Source organism: Brassica napus, chromosome C7, assembly GCF_020379485.1.
Source record: "Brassica napus cultivar Da-Ae chromosome C7, Da-Ae, whole genome shotgun sequence".
Classification (NCBI taxonomy): domain Eukaryota; kingdom Viridiplantae; phylum Streptophyta; class Magnoliopsida; order Brassicales; family Brassicaceae; genus Brassica; species Brassica napus.
The window spans coordinates 36,685,103-36,709,294 of NC_063450.1; the positions used below are offsets into that span (position 1 = coordinate 36,685,103).

Below are 24,192 nucleotides of genomic sequence, written 5' to 3' on the forward strand. Positions count from 1 at the left end.
TGTCCACCTAAAAAATACAGTTCACTTAGCTGTAGGAGAGACTTTCAAAAAAGCCATCACTCGATTCCGCAAGGCAACATGTCTTCCACCGACAAGAGTTATGACAAACATCATGCCGTGGATATGCTGGACAATATGGAAGGATCGCAACTCACTGATTTTCAAAGGGAAATGCCTAGGGCCTGAGAACATTGCAGCAAAAGCATTAGGCTTAGCTCGAGAATGGAAGAACACTCAGCAAGGACAACAGACAAAGGAGAAGAAGCTACCTCAAGTGAGACTGAACCAGATCTCCCTCAGACAGGACCTAATTGAATGCAAAACCGACGCAGCTTGGAACGAGGAACAGCGAAGAGCGGGGCTTGCTTGGGTTTTCAAGGGGGTCACACTCTCATCACCAGATCGAGGATCTACAACACAAGACTTCGTCAATTCACCACTGATCGCGGAAGCTTTAGCGGTGCGATCGGGTCTTTGCATGGCGGCAACATTGGAGCTCTCAAAGCTCAAGGTTTTCTCCGACAATTCAACGCTCATAGCAGAAATCAACAACAAACATCATATGAAGGAAATTGTGGGTATCATCAGAGATATTCAAGAAATCTCCTCTAAGTTTGATTCTATCACTTTTTTTCATATTCCCCGTAAGAACAACGAAGAGGCAGATCTATTGGCTAAACATGCCCTTAGGGCTGCTTCTTTGTAATTTCAATTCCCCTAGTGGGCCGACTTTTCCTAATGGGCTTAATTAAAGTTTAGTTTCGTGACAAAAAAAAAGAATTATTACAGTCCATTTGAAAAGTACATAGAAACATGATTCGAACAAACATATGTCGCTTCTCCTCTCTTTCTTCTCCAATTGAATGAAATAATTACTTTATTGTTATTTTCTAGGGGTTCCAGTTTCATATGATTTTCCCTTCTTTTCTTAATTTGCCATACAGGATCCATAATGAAATGTAATGGTTGCAGCGTTCCTTTAAATGACTATAGACTCGGGAGATGACTCTAATCCTTCACTTTTATTCTCTGGTTATTAGCTAGTTTTCAATTTGGTTACCTAGACCAAAAAATCGAAATAACTGAATCAAATTCAAACTGAATTTCATATATAACCAAACGAATTCTATAATTTTAGAAAAACTGAATTAATCGAACCAAAAATCAAAATGCCCAGTGCTAATGATGAGGAAGATGCAAAAGTTATGATGCGAGCCGCACGGGTTGGTCGAAGATTTGTGGTTGAAGACTAGGAAAGTGAGTGAAGATGAGGATGTGGTTGAGAAGCACTCCACAAGTGTGCAAAATCTCAGCTGACCTTCATGAGGATCTTTATGGTAGCTCTTATAGGGTTACTATTTGTGATAGGTACTATGAAGTGCAAACTTATACTGTGATGATTATCATACAAATATTATTACTTTTATCAATCTTTATCTCCTAAGGAGGGTTTGCTCGAATTTGATGAAATGAAACTTCTTTTTACCGGGTTTTGAAGGTAATGCATACAACTTTTCTGAACTCCTAGGCTGCTTGATTTGGGGAAATGGGATTCATTAGATGCAATAGTTGATTTTGATTGGTTTAAATGGGGAAAAGGCCATTTTCGATCCCTACTATTCGCGTCGTGCCTTTTCATACCTAAACAAAAGATAAGTGATGAATACGACATAAACTAAAAATTAATTTGAATTATAGACCTCAACTTTAAACTGCGTATGTAAAACCTACCTTGACTAACGCAACCGTTAAATTGTACGTTTTGTAACTGAGGAAATTTTAAAAATTTTGCATTTCTGGGCATTGAACCTAGGTTCCGTGGATATAGTATGGATGTAGTTACCACTGTCCTACAATGCTTTTATTGTTTGTCTATTAGATTCAAAATATAAGTAGCTTTTATCTGTATAGCCTAAGGAAAGAATTATTTTTGTTTACAAATTTTATTTATTACAAGATATAATTGAATCAATAATTTATGTACTTTAAGTTTTATTTAACACTTTTACACATGTAACCAAAACTAAAATGACATTTTATAAGTTATTCAATCTAGTTTTAAAATGATATTTCTCAAATACTTATCTAATTTTAAATTTAAAAATTCATATATAATAGTGATTATAATTTTTTTATTAAAAATCAAAACTTAAATTTTCTAAAAAAAGTGTACACAAATCTAAATAAAATTATATAAAAAATTAAAATACACAAAGTTTATTTTATTTAGATTTGTGTACACTGTTTATGTATTTTAAATTTTATATAATTTTATTTAGATTTTTGTACCCTTTTTATTTTAAAATTTAAGTTTTGATTTTTAATAAAAAATTATAATCACTATTATATGTGAATTTTTAAATTTAAAATTAGATAACTATTTGAGAAATGCCATTTAAAACTAGATTGAATAACTTATAAAATGTCATTTTAGTTTTGATTACATGTGTAAAAGTGTAAAAAAAAAAACTTAAAGTACATAAATTATTGATTCAATTATATCATATAATAAATAAAATTTGTAAACAAAAACAATTTTTTCTTTAGGATATATAGGTAAACGCTACTTATAGTTTTAAATCTAATAAGCAAACAATAGAAGTGTCGTAGCACAGTGGTAACTACATCCATTCTACCATCCACGCAATCAAGGTTCGATTCCCAGAAATACAAATTTTTCAAAATTTCTTCAATTACAAAACGACGTCGTTTTGCTCAATTTAACGGCTGACTAACGGATTGTTAGTCAAGGTAGGTTTTACATACACGGTTTAGAGTTCAGGTCTATAATTCAAATTAATTTTTAGTTTAGGTCGTATTCAGTACTTATCTTTTGTTTGGGCATGAAAAGGCACGACGCGAATAGTAGGGGTCGAAAATGACCTTTTTCCCGGTTTAAATGTAAGTCTTGCTAACTAAAGTCAATTGCTTTTGTGGTTGATTTTGTGATGATCATCACATACTGATATTGACGAAGCCTAGAAAGCGTAGGATTCTGATTTTCAGCCTACACACAAGTTGTACCAGTTAATTTGTGTTAACTTTATTTTTCTCTTGTGTAAGAAGTGAATAGAAAGAGGTATATATATTCTACTAGTTAGGATCTGTAAGGAATTATTTTTGGTTTGATATATATATATATATATAATAATTTTGTAACCGACCTTTTCAACTTCTTGTAGCCATTCTAGCCGATTAGATGGGTCTTAGAATGACCATTCAGGTGCACTTGTGTTGTGGGTTTACATTTACAAGTGGTCTTTGTTTCTTATCTTATAACAGAGACTGGTGTTGCTCTTATTATCAGGCAATCACATATTTAACCATTCTAAATCACTTGAACAACAACCCTAGTCCTCATTTGGTTGTATGCCATGCCTCTGTCCTGGAAAATTGAGAGAGAAAACTTAGAATGGTGTACATTTTTTACTATACTTCAGTGTCACGGTGCTGCAAGAGCAGCATACTCGAGAGAATTGAATTCTTTGTAAAAAGCTGAGAAGCCGCCACCATTCAGTGTGATTCTTGTGTGTGATTCTTTGTTTGAGCGAACTAAGTACAACTTTGAAGTACTCTTGATGCGTTATTTGATTTTTGACTTTTCATGTTACTCACAAATGTTGGAATTTTACAGTGAAAAACATAAAGAGGGCCGATAACTTAAGTACTGAAATGGTGGCGCTAGAGTTTTGTTTTGATGGATGAAGCATGGGCTTTAAAGGATAAGAACATTTATATGTGGAAAAACTTCAGCATATTTTCAAAACCGCTAACCAGCGTCTAATGCTTACAATGACGCCTCTAGAAAATGATTTGCATGTATGGTTGGTTTATGCTTCACATGTTCAAAATCTAATATACATTATATTGGTGACATATATATCTTCATTATATGACGACACAATACTTATTCTTTGCACATGTTTATATATGTAGGAACCATGGTCGCTACTGGAGTACATGTTTCCTGATATATTTACCCCATAGAATATCGACTTGAAGAATCCGTTAAATGCAGCGCATAAGATACCAAATTGATTACTTAAATGAAATATATTCTTGTTCCTTTCATCTTGAAGGAGTTTAAAATATGATGTCATACAACAACTTGTTCCAAAGATACAGAGGATATCATTAAACTTCAAGTTGTGATCTCTCTATATATTGCCATTAGGTAAATATACAGCAAGGAAGGTATCAGTCACATTGCCAGGAAGTTACACACACTCAGTGCATTTGGATTTGAGTGCTCCTTGGAAAGATTCATCGAAGAAGTTAAGAGTTACAATGATCTTTGTATCCACTGGGCAAATAACTTCTTTGCAAAAAATAATTCAAACTCCATTAACAGATATGCTATAAGATTTTAACACACTTACCCGTTCTATCTATAGCTTAGTTTTCGTTCCAATATGGAATTAACAATACCAAAGGAACTCTCTCATACAAGCAGGTTTTGCTCTCTGCAAAGGACATTTGTGCTTGATATCTTATAATGGATGTAATAGCCGCTACATATCAACGACTTGATGGCAGGACACTTCATGGATTCTTTGCATTCGTTTATTAGTTTGATTATAGTAAATTTCAGTTTTGATCATTTATTTGATGTAGAAGAGGAAACCCGATTGGATTTTAACAAAATTTTGGTTTATTTTTTATTAGAAATCTTAATATGTTTTGGTTTAGACCATCAGATAAGTTTCTCAAACAAACCAAATATTAATATTTATGTACTTTTATTTTTTATTTTATTTTAAAATATTATATCATTTAGTACTGACATGTGTATTAGAATTCTTCTTCCATTTTCTATATTATTATTTTTTTAATGTTGAAAATCTCTCTAAAAAACTCCTTGCTGAAGATACCGTTTTATATCAATGTCTATTTTCATCTCTAGTAATAGTAAGTTTGGCAATGTTTGGTGGTACACACCGGTGAAGAATTCAACATTTGATGAAAAACATCTACAAGGTAACTTGTCCTTGATGCAACGATTCAAGAGCCGGGAGTCCACATAGATGACGACTGAAACACGCCTGAGACAATCATGGGAGAGATTCTTGCTTCTCTTCTCATGGTTAACTAGGAGTTTTCCGCGCCATGCGCAGAGATAATAAATCTAAAAGTATAATTTTGATTTAAAAAAATTCTTCAATTTTCAATTTTTATATTTTAAATTTATTAGTTAAAAAATAAAACTGCAATGTAACTATTTGTAGTTTTGTTGATTTAGGTTTACTTTAATTATTTAGTATGATTTATTTAAATTTAAATAAAATTATTTACATTTCATAAAGATTTTATTCATATTATACTTTATTTAATTACTTTTATTTTAAATTTTTGTATTTTTAAATATATAAATTAGTTATAATAAATATATATACACACTAAATATAAATAACATATATAAGTTGATAAAATATATAATTATAACTACACTTAGTTCAATAATATATATATAATAAAAGTTATGATTTTTAAATTAATATAGAAAATTTATTAGCTATAACCATATTTCAAAAATCATATCAAAGTGAATATCTATAAATAAATATAAATTTGTATATAGAAAATATTTATTACCATATTTGAGTAACATTGCCAAAAACAAAAATTTTAAAAGAAAAAAATTTATATATCCTAACTATGTTAATGCCATATCATCTTTTTTTTGTGACATGTCATCATTGTTTTGTGAAAATAAATATGGTGATAACACATATCAAAATTACTTTTCAAATATAGTCCAGAGGACATTTTTTTTTTCCTTTTTACTTCTTTGTGTTTACGTAAATTTAGCTTCATCGGAAGAAAACATGTGTAACATTAATAGCTTTTAATCTAAGTTTAATAGGTATATATATAAAAAATTTAAACTTAAACTTCGTTGAAATATGTGAAATCAAATGAGTAAAGGAAATCGTATACAACTATAAAGTCGCACGAATAAGGAAGGCAATCAACCAGCTTTTTGTCTGCCACTTCCCATATGAAAAACAGTGCTTTACCATCTTTTAATTTAGCTAAATGCATTTCTTTTATTTCCACATTTATATATTTCTATATTTTTTTGGGAAATATTTCTACATATTTTGTGTATAAGTAAAGTAATCCTGAATTAGAGTTCACATAACTACTACATATAGTAAAAACTCTATAATATTTAAAAAAAATTAGATAATATATCGTCTCAATAAAATTATAAATTAATAATTATCATATATATAAATTTTATATAAATATATACAAAACATTTTGTTGTCTTTTTTTCTTCGAAATAAATTTCATCTCTACTTTTATTTTTAGTTTTATCGTGTTATATATCAAGTGAATTTGTATTATATGAATTTTTTTTTTTGACATCAACTTAACAAACTCAATTAAGATTTTATGAACTAGTAATTCTAATTCTATGTGAACGACATAGGACAATTGCTTTCAAACATTGCTTACCAAGTTGTCTGTCCATTTATTATGTATTCTTGGTAGATAGAGAATCCCCGAGTGACTAAAACTTCTCTCCAATATGCGTATATCTTCCAAGTAAATTGCAATGCATGTCATTTTTCTAGTTCCGAAACCATCTTCACCATCTGAGAACAGTCTGTTGCAAAGATTACGTAGAAATGTTGTAAGTTCTTTATGATTTTCATAGCCCAAATGAAACTTTGTCATGCATTTTTCCCACATGAATCCGTCAACTCCCACCAAAGTACTATACCAGCCATATCTCGAGTAATTTTCCTTTTTTTCCATGAGCCATCAGTAAAATACCAACGAACTAATCGTTGGGATAAATTGGTAACTTCAGCAATGGCCGACTAGATAACCGGTGGTACAGTCTTTGCCTGAGCTTCTGATCAAAAAGTTTTTTCCGTTATTGCTAGTCAAAACATATCTCTAAGACCGTATCTATATTACCAAAGGTCATATTATATAGCTCCGTTTAAATGGACCACCATAACAAATAATCCATATTCTCATAGATCGATTGTTGAGAAAAATTCACAGGATTCGTAGGAATCGTTGAGAAAACCCATATTTGAATTACATGTGGACATTCAAAAAGCAAATGATTAACGGTTTTCTCCTCCGTTCCACATCTCGCACACTGCACATCACATTGTATTCCTCATCTTTATAGTTTTATCGTTACAAATAAGCACTCTGGAATAATTTGCCATGAGAAATATTTTTCTTGGGAGGGCAACAAACTTTTTAGGATAATGATTTTAAAAATGTAACATATGGAGCATACTCCGGTCGCGGTTTAGTGTATCAGGATACATTCTTTCCACTTGATAACCTGATATGTTTTCATTATACATAAAATATTTTAATAATCTAATGAAAATAGTTAAATGCAAATCTATAAACTTTAACCAATATATAATATCACAAATAAAATATTCTTTTCATTTTCTATACTAATTTTATAAAAAATAAGTATTAAAAATTTCCTTTTAATTAATAATTTTATAAATAATAAATTTGTATAGTCTCCATTTTATTAATTTATAGAGTTTTTAAAGTACTTAGGGTGTGATTGGTTATTGTTGTAGTTTCTCTCCACAGCCACAATTATATACACAACTCTAAATCTACATCAATCTTGATTTATATTTTTTTAAAGCTCACGGCCCTTTTCTTAAGTCCACATCACTTCTTTAAATTTACGTCTTTATTACTGCTTTGCAGAGACAAATTCTTTCAGTCCAAATTTAAAGAATTTTAAAAGTTAAAAATCTAGAGCCAAAGCCAAAAAAATCACAACAATATTTCTACAGCCAAAAAAATGAAATCACAGCTCTTACCAATCACACCGTTAATTAAAATCAGTGATGAACATAGGTCAAATATCTAGATTTTTGAAAAGTTTGTGATCCAATCTATTTTGTGCTTCATCAAAATTTACAACTATTGAATATTCGATGTTCAAATATCTAATATATTTGTTTTAATCAAATATTCAATTTGATTCATATAAATAGAAACTTTAAAAATAATATAGACTAATAATATTTCATTTAATGAAATTTATTTATTTTAAAATTTTTAATGACAAATAAAAATTTAATATAAATAAAATATTTTAAAGAGAAATGGCCTTTAGATAGCACTAAACCAATTTTTTTTTCCAAATATAGACCTTAAGGCCCAACTTGACAGAAATGTTTCATTTAATGATAACTAATTACCAGGGTACCCTCAATATTAATTTAAACTAAATTATTAAATAATAAAATGAAAAACATTTTGAAAGAACTTTTCGTAAGTTTTCGGCGACGAAGTTGTGTCGCTGTATTGATGTATGTCGTCTTCATCGTCGTCTGCGTATTGTCTCCGCATCACCTCCGTCGTCGTCTGCGCATCGCCTCCGTCGTCGTATGCGCATCGCCTCCGTCGTCGTCTGCGCATCGCCTCCGCATCATCTCCGATCAGTCCTCATCTGCGCATCGCCTCTGCATTGTCTCCGATCCGTTTTCGTCACAACAAGCTCGCCTTCTACGATGATGTCGTCTCGAAGGTATTTTCATTTTTTTGATGCTGCTAAATCTGAATATGCGATTTATATCTGCTCAAATCACTCATGTGTGGGGTTTCTTCTCACTAGTATTGCAATTTGTTTAATTTGATTGTTGAGAATCATCATATTATTGCTTGCATTGTATTGAATCTCAATGGTAAAAACTAAGAAGTCTTCAATCTTGGATTCATTTATCATGTTTAATGAGGAGAATTGTGTATTACTTCATCTTAACACAGTCATTGGCATCTCTGTTTTTCTGAAATAATTAGATCAATATATGATTCAGTCATTGTTACTCTTTCTATGGTTACTTCATCTTGAGACTATACTGGATCTTCAGTCACATATAACGATTGGTACCTAAGTTATGTGGATTTGGTTGTGGGGTTTGAAGCTAAAAATGCAATCTTTAAATTCATTTAAATGTTTATGGTTCACACTTCACACATTATAGGACTCTTTAAAGATTTAATAATTTCTTTGCGTTTATTTGTCTATAGAAGATATCGACAACATGTATTGTTTGCTTGGTTTTTACATTATTTTTAATCACACCATGGGAAAGCTTTCCTCTTTAAAGTGTAAGTCAATCTACTTTCAAGTTTTATTTGAGCTTTTTTGTCCTCCTGATTGAACATGGCCTTATTTCATGGTCAAAGCTGAATAGGACTACTTATTGCTTCCTTTGGGGTATGCTGGGAAGAAAGAAAATAGGATGATGATGACCAGACTTCACACTGTTGTCGATATTTACTTTGTTAAATGTGCTCTTATGTTGGATGGAGATATGCAAGAAGAAAACATTTGTGTGAACAGAGACCGTGTATATGCTGAATAGGACTAGTTATTGCTCGTATTCCTTTAGGGTTTTTGTGGACAGAGACAGTGTATATGCTGGGAAGAAAGAAGATAGGATGATGATGATCAGACTTCACACTGTTGTCGATATTTACTTTGTTAAATGTTGCTCTTATGTTGGATGGAGATAATCAAGAAGAAATATGTGCATGAGCATATACCAAAACTTTTGTACATAATCAGGATAGCCTTCCTGATTTAACATCGAATTTTCTGGAAAGATTTCCTGAAACTACACAAATCCTTCCTAAAATTTAAAAAACACTACACAATTTCACAAGCACAAGCACAAGCAAGAGACTATCAATGTCATTAGAAAATTCACGAGCATACCAAAGATATCAACATGCGTAAGCCAAACAAGAAGACACCAAGCAAAAAGTTTTTCAAATTTGTTAACATCGAATTTTCTGGAAAGTTTTCCTCAAACTACACAACTCATTCCAGAAATTTAAAAAATACTACACAATTTCACAGGCACGAGCACAAGCACAAGTAAGAGACTAACAATGTCATTAGCAAATTCACGAGCCTACCAAAGATATCAACATGCGTAAGCCAAACAAGAAGACACCAAGTAAAAAGTTTTTCAAATTTGTTAACATCGAATTTTCTGGAAAACTTTCCTGAAACTACACAAATCCTTCGTGAAATTTAAAAAACACCACACAATTTCACAAGCACAAGCACAAGCAAGAGACTAACAATGTCATTTGCAAATTCACGAGCATACCAAAGATATCAACATGCGTAAGCCAAACAAGAAGACACCAAGTAAAAAGTTTTTCAAATTTGTTAACATCGAATTTTCTGGAAAGCTTTCCTGAAACTACACAAATCCTTAGTGAAATTTAAAAAACACCACACAATTTCACAAGCACAAGCACAAGCACACGAAAGAGACTAACAATTTCATTAGCAAATTCACGCGCCTACCAAAGATATCAACATGCGTAAGCCAAACAAGAAGACACCAAGCAAAAAGTTTTTCAAATTTGTTAACATCGAATTTTCTGGAAAGCTTTCCTGAAACTACACAAATTCTTCCTGAAATTTAAAAAACACTATACAATTTCACAAGCACAAACAAAAACAAGAGACTAAAAATGTAATATCATTAGAAAATTCACAAGCCTACCAAAGATATCAACATGCGTAAGCCAAACAAGAAGACACCAAGCAAAAAGTTTTTCAAATTTGTTAACATCGAATTTTCTGGAAAGCTTTCTTGAAACTATTCAAATCCTTCCTGAAAACAACTTGTTTCTTTTATTTCTGGAAACTCATCCTAAAAGTGCCACAAGTTATCCTAAACAACTTGAAACTTCTTCAATAACAACCTAAATGAAAAAAAAGTCTTCATAATTCATTACAAACTTATTAGAACATTCCATACTTGTCCAACTAAACATTCCATACATAATAGCAAACAAAATTCGACAACAGTCTAAAGTCTAAAAGTGTGACATGTTCACTTTCTGTAAACTTCCTGAAAATCTTTATCCATAAACTGGTCAAATATCTCACAATATAACTTGCTCTTTAAGTCCATCGCAGTGTCATCATTTATATTGGACATGTCTTTCAATCTCCATGACCTGCATTCCAGCATCTTGACAACAAAGAGGCCACATTTGAAATGAAATTTTGTCTTTAGTAAACCTTCTGCTTCCTCAACTTGAAATGGAACGATTTTCTTGAAATTAATCTCTTCACCAATATGTTCCGACAAGAGGGCAGGAATCAACACTGTCAAATACCAAAACTAATGCAGAGAGTAAGACATGACTTATCATATAAGACAGTGAAGACATTTGCATAAATGATAACCAATATTTTCAAGAGTGACCAAACTTATACAAATGTTTCAATACTAGAGGTTAAGACACAATTCACAGAATCATTGAAGCAAAATAGTAACATACACATAAACTCAAGTTCCATACTACCTAATAAAAACTTATAACAGTTTATACAAGCATTTAGACCAGATGTACTACTTTATAGAAGCAATATTGTAAGATGCAGATAATCACTTTCAGCTTATAACACACAAGCTTATGATCAATGAATCATAACTCTACAACAGAAACAAACACACAAGCTGGACAATGTTCTTTGATTATCATCAAACCACAATAACCCCAAAGTTGAATTCCAATAAAACACAGACAAAGATTCAGACATAAAACCATACATGATCAAAACAAAACCCACAACAAGAACGAAGAAGAAGCTTACAGGAAGTGAGGGTGTTAAACAAGAGAGATTCAAGAGCGAAACATTTGGTAATATGATCTCAGTCGTAGGCTCTGGAGTTTCATCTGCTTGATCCGGATTGGCTTCACTGTGTCTGGAAGCCGTCTCATCTAATGGAGTCGTGTCAGTCTATGAAAGTACAACAAAAATCAGGAAGACAATCCTGAATATGTATAAAATCTTCCTAAATTACTTTACAGCGGAAAAAATACTAAAGCAAGAACGACCATATACGCTTTCTACAGCCTGTGATGGTTTAGATTCAAGGATATCCAATCATTTTGATATTTGTTGTATATTTATTAAAAGTTTTAAAATTTGAGTAATACCTTCTTTTGCTCTCTTAAAAGATTTATGCGAGCTCGAGTAAGGGGCCGTGTCTCCGAAACGTTTGGTGAAATGATCTCAGTCGTAGGCTCTGGAGTTTCATCTGCTTGATCCGGATTGGCTTCACTGTGTCTGGAAGCCGTCTCATCCAATGGATTCGTGTCAGTCTGTGCAAGTAAAACAAAAATCAGGAAGGCAATCCTGAATATGTACAAAATCTTCCTAAATTACTTGACAACTCAAAAAATACAAAAACAAGAACGAGCATATACGTTGTCTGCCAAATTTTGAGGAGAAACATGAGTCCACAGAGAAAAACATTCAAATTTAATTTTCAAAACAAAAATTACATCATTGTTTAGAATTTCATCTGAAGTAATTCTTTGTCGTTTCTCTAGTTCTGACACACGAACTTTAATCTCCTTGCTTTCTATTTCAATCAATAACAAACGAGCGTTTATGATCCTAAATCTCCCATCTTGTTTTAGAGGTACTGAATCTCCATCTTGTTTTAGAGGTATTGAATCTCCCATCTTGTTTCTATCATGCGTAAACAAGAGAAATTTTTTTTCAAAATTTGTTATACCTTCCGATTTTCTGGAAGGCTTTCCTGAAACTATACAAATGTTTCCTGAAATTTTTCTAAACACTAAACAGTTTCACAAGCAACAAGAGACTCATAAGAAAATTCAAGAGCCTACAAAGGATATCAATATGCCTAAGCAGAACAAGACAACAAGCAAAAAAGTTTCAAAATTTAGTACCATTCGATTTTCTGGAAGACTTTCCTGAAACTACACAAATGTTTCCTGGAAATTTTCTAAACACTAGATAGTTTCACAAGCACACAAGCAACAATATATTTTTGTTGTAGATGGTCACGAGACAGTTTCACAAGCACAAACAACAAGAGATTTTTCTAAACACTAAACAGTTTTACCAAATTTTGTAGATGGTCACGAGATTTTTTGTAGATGGTTTAAACTTCGATACTTGTTTGTAGATCCTTCCTGAAATCAAACAAAGAGAATAAAGAACAATCTTCTCAGAGAAATGCATAAACATTTTTCTCAAAGAGTTTAAACATGATTAAGACATTGCAAAACACAATCGGGAACAAGCACAAGCAATCAAACAATCGACTCAATTTGACTTCACAGTAACCTCATGTTTCACACTCTTATACATTATCGATGGTAACTCTATCAATACCTCGGAAAGCTTAAACATTTTTACAAAATCCTAAATACAAAGACAGTAATATCATTTTACCAATCGATCTTCCTAAACCTAACTTCAAAAGCAACACAAACTCAAAACACACTCGGCAACACTAGGATATCGAAAATAGTCTCGGATCTAGAAAGCAATAGAATCAAAGAAATCTCAAAACCTTGTGTTCCCAAAATGAAGCCTTTTGATTTGAGATGGTAGCTTCGTGTTTTCGCCGGAGAAGATAACGGTGGTAGATTCTCCGGGATTGTCTCCATCGTCGTCGAGAGAAGAAGCAACGATTCGCAAAAAGTCGAGAGATTTCGTCGTCGAGAGAAGAAGGCGAAGGCAGAGACACGAATCTCTTCGTCTTCCTTGTCGTTCGTCGGAGATGATAGATGATGAAAGTGTTCGTCGTGTCGTCGCCGAAGTTGATTGAATCTCGTTGGCGGCCCGTCGTCGGATATTAAGGATATTTTGTCCATTAATGAATGTTATTTTTGTGATTTTTCCTTTCCTGTGCTATTTTTGAGATGAAAACTCAAAAAAATCTATTATGGAGAATTACCCTATTTTAAACCTCATTATCATTTTATCATTTTCCCCGAAAGAGATCTTGTGGTATATAATTTTTCACAAAGAATCTTGTGGTATATAATTATTTAAATATTATATATATGTATATAAGAGATCGAAATGGATATTTGTTTTAAAAAAATAATTATTTACAATTTATTTCATTTTGTAAATATTACATATTAAAATAAAATTATATTTGTGGAAGCCCCCTTAGTCTAGTGGTTTGACTAAGGGTTCATTAATGCTTCTACACCCGGAGGTCTAGGGTTCAAACCCGAGAAAATGCAAATCATGCATATTATGGAGAAAAAAGATTACAAGAGGTCTTCAGAATGGTGCAAGGCATATCATCGAACATGTATCTCATAGGACGGCTCGGAGTAACGCAGTTAGACGTGTATTCTAGTATGGTGGTAGAATTATCGGCTGTAATAGCATAATTAATCAGACGTTAAAAAAAATTATAAATACCCGGATCGAAGTAACATGAGTTTATTTTGCGTAAATCCTGTAAATGGGTTGTTTTCTTTTTCCCGTAAATGGGCTGTTGCTAAACAGAGCAGGGAAAATATCAAATTTCACGTTTTATACACACTCTTTTTCCGGTACGATAAATACAATAATAGATCCATCCATTTACAACGTCACTTGGTTTACTTAGAGCATGATTATCCCTATCACCCCTAATGGGTTTCTTAATGATTTTTTAATTAATAAAAGTAACTTAAAAACTTTAGTTAAGAAACTTCCATTTTGAATGGGCCAATGGAAGTTTCTTAATTAAGGTTTCTTAAAAAAAATATTAAAATTATATGAACTGCCAAAAACATCTCTAGTGAATCTCTACAAACAATTGTTCCATTTTGATTTTATTTTAGCGAGATCTTAGCCTCAGAGAAAATTTTGTTTTCTTTTTACTCAGAAATCGCTATGGGGGTTGAGCTAGAGTGGACACTACAATTTCCTCTATAGTCTCATAATTCCAAAAATGGGAGGGACCAAAGAACTACCGTTTTAACATCATACTAAACAATTGATGAGTTCCAATTATTATAAAAGGAAATGGATAGAACCTGCTTTCTGCCTCTCACTCCTAGATGAGGTGTTGCCAAGGTAATGAAATTCATCTGCTCGAGCCCAGCAAGGCTACCTCGCGGAAGATGTGAGTTCCCAGAGTTAGAGAGAGCAGCACCATCAGTGGCTTGTGACACTGCTGCTGAATAAAGAACGGCAACAGCATATAGAAACATATAATCAGCGTCACGTAGATACATTTATTAAAAACCAGAAATGAAGAGAAAAAAGTCATAGAGAAGACTAGACCATAAACCTTAGCTATAGCTTAGACACCATAACGAGACGCAAGAGACATAGGATACATATTTCAATCATAGATCTCATAAGAGTGATGATTACTGATCATTGTTGTTGAGAGGAGGTGAAACACGGACTTCGAGAACACCAAACTCAGCATCCCAAGCGATCTTGTGGTCAAGAAGTGGAATCCCATGGGAACAACATGTACGCTTGTTAAAGGCTCCAATAGAAAATACGGCAACTCTCGTCGTGCTCGTACACACTCTTGTTCTCAGCAATGAACTTTAATTCATTCTCATTTGGTAGCACGAATATGTCATCGCTAGAAACACCTGGCAGATCCACTGAAAGGTGATAACATCCATCAGATGTTCGTGCTGAAGTGAACGTTCCCTTGCGACCTTTCACCACAAACGGATGATCCTCCACTTCAACCATGTCAATTGCAGAATTACCTATATCATATCTCCCAGATTTGCATGTAAACCACATCAAACGAAGCATTTAAAATTTTACAATAAGGGATAAGTAAAAGGTGTGATTTTGAATTGAATAGGATTCGAACCTCTGTTGGGAGGCAGAGTGTTGGTACAATTGTCATGGTCCTTCACCTTGACCCTTGACACAATCATCTTCAAGATTCCATCTTTCATCTTGGCATCCACTCCATCTATAATACAAAAACCAAGATGCAAAGGCATATCATACCTGGCGAAGATGCCGTGTACAAGACCAAGATGCAAGTTCCCGCCTCTTCCTCCACCGTCTCCTCCTCAGCTCCCGCCGCGGAATCAGAGGAGCGCGAGAGTAGCCCCGACGAACTCTTCTTCCGAGAAGTCTCCATCGTCTATGGTGGTGTTCAACCGCTGGGTGAGAGAGGAAGGTCCGCAGACTACGACGAGGAAGGTTGGAGGCGGAGAATCGGAGGAGATGTCGAGCGGACACGTGGTTGGAAATCAAGTTAAAGATCGGTTTCCAAAATCCCTATTTAAGGATCGATAATCCCCTCTTTATTTTGTTTTGATTTATTTAAATAAGTTATTTTAAAAAAAAACCCACTTAAGCTGCAGCGATAATCATGGTCTTACATTTTCACGTGGCCACTATCGCATTGTGTGGACTCCACAATATCTGACAAATCAATTATTTTACTTGTTTATAAGCTTTAACGTTTCTAAAATTCTGAAAAAGAGAGTGTTTTATAAATTTCGAGAATGACTTGTCGAAGCTATACGATCTCTCTGCTTGTCGTGTCACTTCCAATAAGAACCAAATTTACAGTGTCGGTAAAGCAAATCGTCGTCACGCCACACTTGCAATAATCAGTCGATAGCGAATATCAAAACTTTTCATTATGCTTCAAAAAGATTTAAATTTCAAAAATCTATTAAATATTAAAATACTCAATTATGTAATAAAATAATCAATAATCTCGATCGTTCTTATACCGCTTTAGTATCTTTATATAGTGCCATCTTCCTCATTAGCTCCCTACACACCTAACACTTGCTTCCTTCCAACTCTCTCTCTCCCTGAAAGTTTATTTCTCTCTCAAAATGAACCTCTCTATGCGTTTGATCTCAGCTGTTCTCCTCTTCATGATATTCGTTGCCACAGGTTCATTACTCTCCTAACCAGTCTTTATATTTAACTATATATGCACATATGCATGAAAATATATATATATGAATCATCTACATATAGTATATCATTGTCATATTTACGGATCTATATGTTTCTAGCGACTGCTCTTGCGAATCTTCGTAGAGAAAGTTGGTTTTTCGTGGCTTCTCATTCTCCCCTTCAATTCTGACTATAGCTGGCTGTGGCCTTTGGGCTTTGGTTGCATATGTTTAGCAAAAAGACTCGTTCTTCCGTTAACTCTTAAGATGAATAACGCACCATGCATGAGAAGATGAAACTAAGCTAATGTCTAAACTGTGTGTAGGGATGGGTCCAGTCACAGTGGAGGCACGCACGTGTGAGTCGAAGAGCCATAGGTTCAAGGGTACATGTGTTAGTTCAACAAACTGCGGAAACGTGTGTCACAACGAAGGTTTTGGCGGAGGTAAATGCCGTGGTTTCCGTCGCCGTTGCTACTGCACCAGACATTGCTGATCTATGGATCGTTTCTCATAACTCAAATCTACCATATCCATCGTCTGGTTTTGTTCCTTTCTATCTAATATTCCGTACAACACCATGTCGTACCGTACATGTGTGTGTAATGTGTTTTCAAATAAGTCTTTGTTTGTGTGTGTGTGTGTGTGTTTTTTTTTGTAACGTAAGTGTTTTCAGTTCATGTAATGTTATATCAGTTTATGGTTTTTATTAAGATTAATACTAGGTGAACGGTAAATCTGAAAAAGTTGTCGGTCGATCAAAAAGAATCATACATTTGTTACCAAAAGAAAAGAAAGAATAATCATACAGTTACTCTGTTGTTCAAAAAGAAAAAAAAAATATACAGTTACTCTAAAAACGTTTATGTTGATAGGTCTTGGAACTATCAATTTAAATAATGTTACTTGTGAAATAATCACAAAGTAAAAGAAAAGAAAGAATAATCGTACAGTTTACTCTAAAAACGTTTATGTTGATATGTATTGTACTATCAATCTAAATAATACTACTTGTGAAATAATCACAAAAGTATTTACTGATCCCTTTGACAAAAAAAAAATACAGTTTACTCTAAAAACGTTTATGTTGATATGTATTGTACTATCAATCTAAATAATACTACTTGTGAAATAATCACAAAAGTATTTACGGATCCCTTCGACGAAAAAAAAAATATATTTACTGATCCCTTTAACAAAAAATAAATATTTACTGATATTGTTTCGCACTGTACCTTAGTAAGACATGTAGCGTTAGGTACAAGCCTACAACGCGTGTCCTTTGTGTTATACAAGAGCTGTACACATGTACAGATGTATTACTGCTTTTTTTCAAAAGACATTTAAACAATTTTACTATATCTTTTGCATTATTTGACACTAAAACACTTCTGGCTTGACCCCAGTCTTTAACGCGCAAAACGTATAATATGTCGACAGAAAAAATGATACATGTATACGTTACATTCGTGATCTTTGAACAAGACCTAGATTCCCTTTTGTTGGCATGTGATATAATTTCTTTTTCAGAAAGGGATGCTATTTTCCAAGTTCAAATTGGTAGATAAACGGGTCCTTAATCGTTCATCATCAGTCCCGGGTAAATAGCGGACATACATACGATGGAGGCTTAGAGGCATGGTTTGCTACACGACAGTTCATGATCTTTTCTCAAGTAGATTATTCTTTCTTTTTTACCAAGAAGTAGATTATTCTTTTAAATTTAAATTCTCAGCACAAAAAATATTAGATTGTAAAAATGCATTTTTTTGTTTGAACTGATTTAACATTTTTTTTAAAAAGTTATTTTCCAAGTAATAGCTTAAATAACTAGTGATAAACACTAGGATTTATTTCTATAAAACCAATTTTTCTTTATTTTTTAATATATAAATATTATAAAAACCCAAAAAAAGGAAGTACAATATCGATTAAAAACTTGATTTGACCAAAGCTTATCGAGATTGAATATCATAGCACTAGCTTCGCATCAACCACTTAAACAGACGTATTCTGCTAGACTATTCTAATATTCTTAAATAACCCAATTTCCGTTCTCAATCAATTTCGTTAATCCTGGAAATGGTGGGTTTAACCTTGTTTCCTCAGATGTCGGTCTTCCATGTTCGACGCCTAAAGTAGCTGGTTTCGGGAAGCATGTCGAGGCTGGCGATGAAGCACAAGACAAGTAATTGAAGAAGGTGTTACGAGTAACAATACCTAAGGATGAGCCACTCCAACGAGAGCTATACCGCCTTGCCAACCCGGCCACGTAAAAATAGTAATTGAGCACACAAAGACCCGAGCATGAACGCAATATGTGCAATCCCACAACCACCAAAAGAGCGGCTTGAACTCGCCCCTACAATCAACTTGGTGACGCTTCCGAACCTGCACAGATAAGCCATCTACACTACCACGAATGAACAAAGATTCACCCACAACACTGGGATGTGAGATACGCTGATCGATGTACACCTCATATTTATGACCAAACGGAAACTACAATTGTTGTCACTCGAAAACCGAGTAGCAATAACCTGAGGAACGAGAGAACCTCTTGGATGTCGACAGAGAGAAGACAATACGGAACCGAAAGCCAACTTTGGGACAGAGACCGTCGCCGTAATCTAGAGAAATCAAGCTCGAACCACGTAGAAGAGAAACTCGCAGGAATGAGAGGCTGAAGAACACTAACCGAAAGCCATAGAAAACCACTATCATGTGATCCTCTGCACTCTCACGATTTGGTAAATGATCGATGCACCATATCTGCATGCATATCCCGACCTGTAGAGAATCGACCTTGGCTGCTTCTTGTAACAAGTAAATCGACACAAGAATATGTTGGGCGAGTCCTCTCCAAACTGGAGACAAAATCTATATCACTATGAATCGAAAACGTTACAAGCTTCGCACTAGTTGCGTGTTCTATGCTTTAGAGAGTATTTATGTTTTTTTTGTATCTAACAATGAGAACCTAGACCTCTATTTATACAAAATAGATCATAGGTTTTCCTAGATGGAAAAGGATTGTATTATTCCTAATACTATAAGGAAATAGTTTCCTTATTGAACCTACACTAATCCATGTCTCTTATGTCTTGTTTCAGGTCCTTCCCGAAGCCCACCAGCAGGCCCAAGAGACACAAAGCCTCACATTCTCCACCTTGGCTCTTGAGTCACTCCTCGACTTCTCCGCTTCTTCATCTCTCTCTCTCTGCGAAAATGAAAACCGAAGCACCGACGAGCTCGCCGCCTCGTCTTCTTCAAGCTTCGTCTGTTCCTCGACGTCGCTTCACCGGAGTCGCATGCCCTCTCCGATCCTTGCTTCTCTTCTTTTCTTTGAACACTTCCTCTCTTCGATTCTCCGTGAACCAGACAAGATCCTGACTTTACCGCCGCTTGTCTTCACCGGCGATCTCTCCCACCGCCTCCACCATTGAAAACCCAGGTTCCGTTTGCTCTTCTCATGTCTGTTTCCTTAGACATCGACCAAACCTTAACCTTTGATTTCAATTTCTTTCCAGATCGTGCCTTGATGAATCTGTTGTAGATTCGTGATTATTAAGTGACAAAGCCACTCAACTTCTCCTCACGCCACCTTTGAAAAAAAAACCGAACCAGAACTTGTCAAAGAACAAAAGGTATCCTCTTTTGTTTTGACTTTCCTTCCTGTATACATACGTGTCTTTAAGCCCTCTTAAAAAACCTGTAATGAAAGATTCTTTTGCTGAATAATTAAACATATCTCCTTGTTTAATGTTATAGCTCATGGTGTTGACGTCTCTTCACCATCGTTACTTCCGTAAGGTAATCAAATAGAATTGTTGCTTCAATTCTTTTAAGAGCTTTGAACTTGTGAATTAATAGCCATGTATTCACAGCTCTGTTGAAGACGTTCCTTTTTGCAACATCACGTAATCCTTCAGGTATAACTTCTGATTCTTTTCTTTATAATGATTTTCCAGCTTCTGTTGGAGCTTAACCTCTGCATAAAAAATTCTTTGACTAGTATTCCTTGAAATAATTTTTGCAGATTCCTATTCATAGTCAGCTCCTGTCTACTCCCATCATTCTTCAAAGGTAATCTTCTACACTCAAATTCATCTTCTTCCCGAGCTTTATAGTAACCTTGTCGAACCATCAGTTTACTTTTCCTGAAACTGATATTTTCCTTTTGTGGCCTTTCCGCGAGGTGATCAACTCGACAGCATTGTCACCTGCAGCCACGCGAGACCTTCTAAGGCAGAACCTTGAGGATCTCCAAGCATGTCTCGAACTTTTGTCCAGGTACACACTTAGTTAGAAAATCTGCAGGGTTGATAGATGTGTGAATTTTGTGAACCGTAACGTCGCCAGCCTCAATTACGTCTCTCATAAAGTGTAGTCTAGTATCTATATGCTTAGTCCTTTCATGGAATCCTCCATTCTTAGCTAAGTGTATAGCACTTTGAGAATCTGAAAACACTCTCACGTCATCTTGCTTGAATCCTAATTCACTAACAAATCCCTTAAGCCATAATGCTTCTTTAAAAGCCTCGGCTAATGCCATGTATTCTGATTCTGTCGTTGATAGTGCAACAATATGTTGGAGACCTGATCTCCAGCTTATAGTGTTGCCTCCGACTTGAAACACATATCCTGTAACGGATCTTCTTCTGTCCAAGTCTGTTGCATAGTCTGCATCGCAGAATCCTCGTACCATAAAATCTTCTCCTTTAATAAACAATAGATCCGAATCTAGAGCTCCTTTAAGATATCTCATCACCCACTTAACAGCTTCCCAGTGTATTCTTCCTGGCTTGCTCATATAACGGCTGATTAAGCCCACTGCGAAACATAAGTCTGGTCTAGATCCCACCATTGCATACATTAAACTTCCAACAGCTGACGCGTATGGAATCACGTTCATGAAACTTGCTTCCTCGTGCTCTTCTTTTTGTGTCAAACTTTTAAGCTTGAATTGTGGTCCGATAGGAGTAACCACAGCTTTGCTCTCTGCCATGTTAAAAGTTTCCAGCACCTTCTGTAGATACTTCCCTTGTGATAGTTTTAGAGTTCCTTTCTTCCTGTCTCTAATAATATCCATTCCAAGTATTCTTGAAGCTGCTCCAAGGTCCTTCATCTCAAACTCTCTCTTCAAGCTATCTTTGATTCTTTTAATTTCTTTAGAATCCTTAGATGCAATGAGCATGTCATCAACATAGATCAAGAGATAAACCATATGAGATAAGTCTGAACCTTTCATGTAGACACAAGGATCATATGCACTTCTTTCGAAGCCTTGTTGCTTCATGAAACTATCAAATCTCCTATTCCACTGTCTTGGTGACTGTTTTAATCCGTAAAGGGATTTCAACAGGAGACAAACTTGATCTTCTTTTCCCTCCTCAACGAAACCTTCTGGCTGTGCCATATAAATCTCCTCGTCTAACGTTCCGTACAGGAAAGCCGTTTTCACGTCTAGTTGTTCCAAATCTAGATCATAATTTGCAACAAGTGACAACATAATTCTAATCGACACGTGTTTCACCACTGGTGCAAACACCTCTGTGTAGTCGATCCCTTCAACTTGTGAAAACCCTTTAGCTACTAATCTAGCTTTGTATCTCGGCTTCTCAATTCCAGGAATGCCTTCTTTCAGCTTGAAAACCCACTTGCTGCCAATAATCTTCTTTTTCTCTGGTTTCTCAACCAGCTTCCAAGTCTGATTTTTCTCCAATGAATCCATCTCTTCTTGCATTCCCTCGTTCCATAACTTCCAGTTCTTACTCCTCCTTGCTTCCAAATAGGATTTAGGCTCATCCTTATTTATTTCTTCTGCTGTAGCTAGAGCATAAGCCACGCAATCTGAATCATCAAACCTAGAAGGTTTCTTTACTTCTCTCCTGATTCTATCTCTAGCAAGAATGTAGTTGTCTAGATTTTCCTGTTGAGCTCCCACAACTTCTTCTTCACTTTCTGAGCTTGAAGATTCAGGTTCCGAGTTTTCTGATGGTGGAGAAGCTCCACCTTGAACTGTATCCTCTGTCTCAGTGTCTGTAGTTGTGTTTGAAGGTCCTTGAATCAGCACATGATTGAACGTTACCTTTTTTGTTTTCCTTTTCTTCTCGCTGACTCCCTTAATGTCTTTAAACATCTCTTCCTCATTGAAAATCACATTTCTGCTCACTGTACATCTTAGCTCTTCTGGTAACCACACTCGATAACCTTTAGGCCCCTCTGGATATCCCATGAAAACTCCTTTCATCGCTCTTGGACTGGTTTTGGCCTGAGTCACGTGAACATAAGCTGTACACCCGAACTTCCTTAGATGATTTAAGTCTGTTTTGGTTCCAGACCAAACCTCTGCCGGTAGTTTGAAGTTAATAGCTGTACTGGGAGATCGGTTGATTAAGTAGACAGCTGTAGAAGCCGCTTCCGCCCAGAATTTTTGCTCTAAGCCTGCCTCTGTCAACATTCATCTCACTTTCTCCATAATCGTACGGTTCATACGTTCTGATACTCCATTTTGCTGTGGAGTATAGACGCATGTTCTGTGTCTTTTAATCCCTGCTTCCTTACACAATGTGTCCATCTGTGTATTGCAGAACTCTAATCCGTTATCCGTCCTTAGACACTTCACCTTCTTTCCTGTCTCAGTTTCTACGCATGTTTTCCATTCCTTGAAGTTTTGAAACACTTCATTCTTTGATCTTAGGAAATAGGTCCAAACTTTCCTAGAAAAATCATCAATGAATGTAACAAAATAGAAACATCCTCCGAGACTCTCTACCACCGAAGGTGAACCCCATAAATCTGAATGGATGTACTCTAGGACTTCCTTAGACGTGTGCTTGCCTTTTGGAAAGCTTAGCTTGTATGCTTTACCCAGAACGCAATTCTCGCAAAACTCTAACGTCTTCACATCCTTTGCGTTTAAATATCCTTCCTTGACTAGAATATTCATGCCCTTTAGACTCATATGTCCAAGCCTAGAGTGCCACCTTTTAGTCAAATCGATATCAGTCCTTGCGACTGCAGCTTCACCATCCAATACTGTCCCTTGTAAGTAGTACAGACCATCACAGTATTTTCCAGAAATAACCTTCTGATTTCCTTTGTAAAACTGTCCCATGAAGTCTTTGCCTTCGTATCTGCATCCCATCTTCTCCAATAAACCGTAGGAGATAAGGTTTCTGCCCATTGTAGGCATGTAACGAACATCAGTGAGAATCACGCTCGATCCATCATTATTCATGATCCTGATCTTCCCGATCCCTTTAATCTCGCTGATAGTGTTATTTCCCATCAAAACCTTTCCTCCTTCTATGTCTTCAAGATCAAATAAGACATCTTTATTTGGGGTGATATGGAATGTACAGCCAGAATCAAGTACCCACTCGTCTTTAGTAGCTTGCTGGCTAGCCACTAATACTAATGGTTCCTCCTTCTCTTCTGTTATGTTGACTGAATTTGATGGCTTCTTTCTTTCTG

General features: G+C 34.9%; 2 protein-coding genes and 1 pseudogene across 17 annotated transcripts; 2 read left to right on the top strand and 1 right to left on the bottom strand.

Annotated features, from left to right (window-relative positions):
- Nucleotides 1–1,169: 1,169 nt before the first annotated feature.
- On the top strand, nt 1,170–5,115 carry LOC106442203 (annotated as a pseudogene).
- Nucleotides 5,116–10,742: 5,627 nt separating this feature from the next.
- On the bottom strand, nt 10,743–16,486 carry LOC106439299. Of its 16 annotated transcripts, none has more exons than XR_007326595.1 (8): nt 15,657–16,481; nt 15,191–15,546; nt 14,848–14,987; nt 13,377–14,200; nt 12,924–12,993; nt 11,986–12,150; nt 11,639–11,785; nt 10,743–11,146 (listed from the first exon to the last, which is right to left on the bottom strand). XR_007326595.1 is itself a non-coding variant. In XM_013880710.3 (6 exons), exons 2-6 carry the CDS (start codon nt 15,282–15,284, stop codon nt 10,869–10,871), a joined length of 840 nt encoding a protein of 279 aa, XP_013736164.1. In that variant the 5' UTR covers nt 15,285–15,546; nt 15,657–16,486; the 3' UTR covers nt 10,743–10,868. The 16 variants fall into 16 exon arrangements, 3 of the variants coding, with proteins under 3 accessions (XP_013736164.1, XP_013736162.1, XP_022561403.1); XR_007326596.1 differs by having other exon boundaries at nt 14,848–14,990; XR_007326593.1 differs by having other exon boundaries at nt 15,105–15,546; nt 15,657–16,476.
- Nucleotides 16,487–16,569: 83 nt separating this feature from the next.
- LOC106439300 (defensin-like protein 1) lies at nt 16,570–17,432 on the top strand. The gene is made up of 2 exons (XM_013880711.3): nt 16,570–16,708; nt 17,040–17,432. The coding sequence occupies exons 1-2, from the start codon at nt 16,648–16,650 to the stop codon at nt 17,207–17,209; spliced, it is 231 nt and encodes a 76-aa protein (XP_013736165.1). The 5' UTR covers nt 16,570–16,647; the 3' UTR covers nt 17,210–17,432.
- The last annotated feature ends 6,760 nt before the right edge of the window (nt 17,433–24,192 follow it).

Excerpts from the sequence above, each read along its gene's own strand:
- LOC106439300 (XM_013880711.3), top strand. The coding sequence starts at position 16,648 with ATGAACCTCTCTATGCGTTTGATCTCAGCTGTTCTCCTCTTCATGATA. Across the intron at positions 16,709-17,039 it reads CATGATATTCGTTGCCACAG|GGATGGGTCCAGTCACAGTG; the intron begins GTTCATTACTCT and ends AACTGTGTGTAG.
- LOC106439299 (XM_013880708.3), bottom strand. The coding sequence starts at position 15,284 with ATGGGATTCCACTTCTTGACCACAAGATCGCTTGGGATGCTGAGTTTG. Across the intron at positions 14,991-15,190 it reads CCTCTCAACAACAATGATCA|CAGCAGTGTCACAAGCCACT; the intron begins GTAATCATCACT and ends TTCTTTATTCAG. Across the intron at positions 12,151-14,847 it reads GAGTGAGAGGCAGAAAGCAG|ACTGACACGAATCCATTGGA; the intron begins GTTCTATCCATT and ends TTACTTGCACAG.